Raw genomic sequence first — 3,670 nt, 5'->3', positions numbered from 1 at the left:
AAAAAATATAAAATTATTCATTTATTTGATCCAAAAATAATTTATTGCTACACCAGATTTGAAAAAAAAAAAACAATCTTATGATCCTTCAAAACTTGATTTCTTGTGTTTAAATTAATATTGCTTGAATAGTATTTATGACTCGTAAAATTTAAAAAAAAATTGCTCGATTGAAGTTGATCATGGATTATATGATATTTAATTAAAATTAACTGTACATCAATATACTATATCTGTAACAAGACACTTGTTAATTATAGCAGGCCACATTTCAATCTGAAGACATCAATCTATACATGCCAACTTCGTGATCATCCATAAATACCCTATACTTATTTGAAAATGCGGATGTTGTTGTATGTTCACGTTGCATCGATTCATTAACATAATATATAAGTGCATAATTTTGCTTTGATTCCTTGTCTTATTTAAATTTATGAATTCTACTTTTCTCAGTTCCTTCCATATATTCATTTCATTAATGTCTGTCTAACCAAAATTGAGACTTGTGTTGACATAAAGATTTGAGACATTATTATCCAAGATATAAAGAATAAAGAACAAAAGATGGAACAACTGATATCAAAATTCAAAACACAATTTACGCATTGATAGAGATGAGTGATGATCTAATGATCCTATCAGAAATGAGATACTGAATACATGCAAAAAGGCACGGATAGCCAGAAAAAAATTGGTTGAGAAACGGGTCAAGATAGTGTGCATAAATCTGAAATACTAGTGATGTAAATGATCATAAACTCTACAACAAGAACTAAAGCCAATTACAGGATCTTGCAATACACATTTAATTGTCACTTTTAAACCTTCTGAGCTTACATGTTAGTTTGCATGTTAGAGTTTTTGTTTTTTTTCACCAAAAAAGGAGAAATTTCAATAAAGATTAAAGCGGATTAGATACTGAGATAGACTGATCTATCATTACAAGACCCAAAAAAACAGAGAATTTACAGCCCTTCCTAGATTGACTAGACAATGGGCCACACGGTTCATAATGCGGGAAACATGGACCACATCGACAACATAAAGACTTGAAATAAGAAATAAAATGACACCCAAAATATTCTTAAGGAACCAGCGAATTGACTAACTCAAGGCAATTAGTTCGATAAAGATGTTAGAGAAATTTAGTTGTGCAGCCTTCTGAAGGCTTTCAAGTGGAGCAGAAGCTTCAGCTAGGATGATGAGAAGTTGCATCCACCGAATCCAAGAATGAACTCCAAGAATGAAGAGATCTGCACCTGGAATCACAAAGAGTGGACGAGCAGAAGCCTATGGAGGCATGCAAGAGTTTGTTGATGCGAGAAAAGCTTTAGCAATTCCAAAGGCGGTTGAAGACATTTCAGAAGAGCTGGTGACTCCTGATCAACCCAGTGCAACTGGTCTTTCAAATTCCATTGAAGCCACTGCATACTAATATTACAATGCATCAATCAAATTTGAATATTCCAAGTACTACATAAATAAATAGGTTTGCAAAGAAGTTTAAGTGTTTTTCAGCCACTTAAATCGTTAGAGCAACTACTACTCAGCAACTTCCTGTGATCTTTGGTGATATTTTGTATATACTTGCTGCATAACTTGATCTGAAATATGACTCTTCAATCTGGAATAGGAATTAATTTGGACAAAAGCCAAAAGTCCCTTCCATAGATCCAAAGGTCATCTCAGTTGGACTGTTATGTAGAATTTTTAAAACATGCAGTTTACATACAAACCAACAATACTACGCCAAAGACAATCAGAAAAGAATTTAAGCTAATAATCAGTAAGACAGAACAAATTTGATTTATAATCAATGCAAATCTAGCTTGTCATAAAAGAAATATCCCACACCTCAATACACCTTTAGATAAGTTCTTTGCATAAAATTTCCAAAATCTCAAATTAGGGGAATAATATACCTTCGTCGTCACAAATCAGACAATCAGTTAAGCCCTTTCTCATCCTCCGATGCCAAATGAAAGGTATCATTTCTTTTACACGCGCCAGCAACTCTCATAATATCAAGCAGCTCAGGGACATTTTCTTTGTGAGGGAGAACAAACTTCTCCATGAATTTGGTATCTGACATTATAAGAATCCATACAAACTTGCATTGTCCAGTCCACGATCCTTTCGATTTCAACATCTCCGTCACATGAAACCGAGGAATGACCCTCTTCTGCAGACTATATAGCAAGATAGTTGGTTGGGAGGCGATGAAGGAAGGGGTGTACCCGACTACATTGATAAAAAATTCCATTTTTCTGCGCATCATAACGAGGGAGATGCATAAGAAGGTGGGTGCTTTCCTGAGTGCAGAAGAAAACTCCGACTCCGACCACCCGAAGCTCCTCATGAGCTCGACCTTGGCCTCGAACCTTTCTTTGCTTACCATGAGGAGAGCATCAAGTGTCCGCACGAACATCCGAGATTGCCGTGGCATCCCCAGCTCATCGGCTCTCGCCACCAAAGCTCGGAGAGACTCTGGTTTCCGTGAGATTAATTGTGGGTGACTTCTCAAGACGACGGAGACCCTTTCTTCAGGAATGCCGCACTCATCCCTCAAGAACTTTAGGTTAGGATGCAACGTCTTCTCAACGCTGGAGGAGAAAAACCATCCTGTCTTCTTGAGATGGTTGAGAACGAGCTCTCTCGATCCCAAGAGACTTTCCCACATCTCCAATTTGGGGACGATGGAACGCTGAACGTTGAAGAGGAGGATGCCATGGTTCTTCAGGATGGCATCGACGATGTCCGACTCCGATAGGCCCAAATCGCGTAAGAACTGAAACTTCGGGGCCAACTTCTTCTCCACGTTCGCGCATAGGTAATTTGGTTTCAAAGATATCAACTTTCTGATACCGGCGCCGTCGAAGCCCTGAGATCTCATGAAGTTAAGGACGGCGTCGGGATTCTCGGTGGATCGGAGGTGCGCAAGGGGTTTAGAGAACTTGGCTGCCTCGGAGGGGGAGAACCCGCAGGAGTTCACGAGGTATTCCACCATGAAGTGGGGATCAGGAGATGTGGTGACGCCTACAGCGGCGGCAAGGTCGACAGAGGAGGAGAAGAAGAAGAGATCTCGAAGGCGGCAGGTTTCGAACAGGGGCAGAAGGCTATTGCGGCGGAGTACCGTGCGGAGCGTCGCAGCCGCCATTGTGGGACGAAAGAGAGCAGTCGCAGCGGCACCCTAAGACAAACGACCCGCTTATATCTGCAGTGTGTATAGCCCTTCGCTAAGCACAAGAAATACAAAATTAAAGGATAAATTATTTATATCAAAAAAATAGATAAAGTGATCTACAAGATACTATTTTGACCGTTTCATTTGTAATCAAATCTTTCAGTTTAAGTTTAATTATTTAACTGTTTTCTTATGAATAAAATTTAGAAAATAGATATTCAATATTTTAAGTTAATATTATGTTTTAATAAGACACTCAGATGTTTTCATTATAATTTAATGATAGTATAATTTAAAATTAAAAAAAAGTAATTATGATTTGAATTGAAATCAATCAGTGTACAGACTCAATCTATAATACAACCCACATATTAGATCCATCCGTCAAACTAATATGATGAACTTATTAAATTAATTTTTTAAAGAAATAATTATTTGGTTTCTTAGGTTTTTGTTCTTGACCTTTGGTCTCTTGGGTCCAGC

The 3,670-nt window shown here is 37.9% G+C and overlaps 1 protein-coding gene across 2 annotated transcripts; it reads right to left on the bottom strand.

Annotated features, from left to right (window-relative positions):
- Nucleotides 1–898: 898 nt before the first annotated feature.
- On the bottom strand, nt 899–3,207 carry LOC103969113 (uncharacterized). Of its 2 annotated transcripts, none has more exons than XM_065087992.1 (2): nt 1,926–3,207; nt 899–1,434 (listed from the first exon to the last, which is right to left on the bottom strand). In XM_065087992.1, the coding sequence occupies exon 1, from the start codon at nt 3,158–3,160 to the stop codon at nt 1,949–1,951; it is 1,212 nt and encodes a 403-aa protein (XP_064944064.1). In that variant the 5' UTR covers nt 3,161–3,207; the 3' UTR covers nt 899–1,434; nt 1,926–1,948. The 2 variants fall into 2 exon arrangements, with proteins under 2 accessions (XP_064944064.1, XP_064944065.1); XM_065087993.1 differs by having other exon boundaries at nt 899–1,427.
- Nucleotides 3,208–3,670: the final 463 nt, after the last annotated feature.

The sequence above is a fragment of the Musa acuminata genome, chromosome BXJ1-10 (assembly GCF_036884655.1).
Source record: "Musa acuminata AAA Group cultivar baxijiao chromosome BXJ1-10, Cavendish_Baxijiao_AAA, whole genome shotgun sequence".
Classification (NCBI taxonomy): Eukaryota; Viridiplantae; Streptophyta; class Magnoliopsida; order Zingiberales; family Musaceae; genus Musa; species Musa acuminata.
The sequence above is the reverse complement of the archived record's forward strand: the minus strand, read 5'-3'. Positions and strand labels throughout refer to the sequence as shown.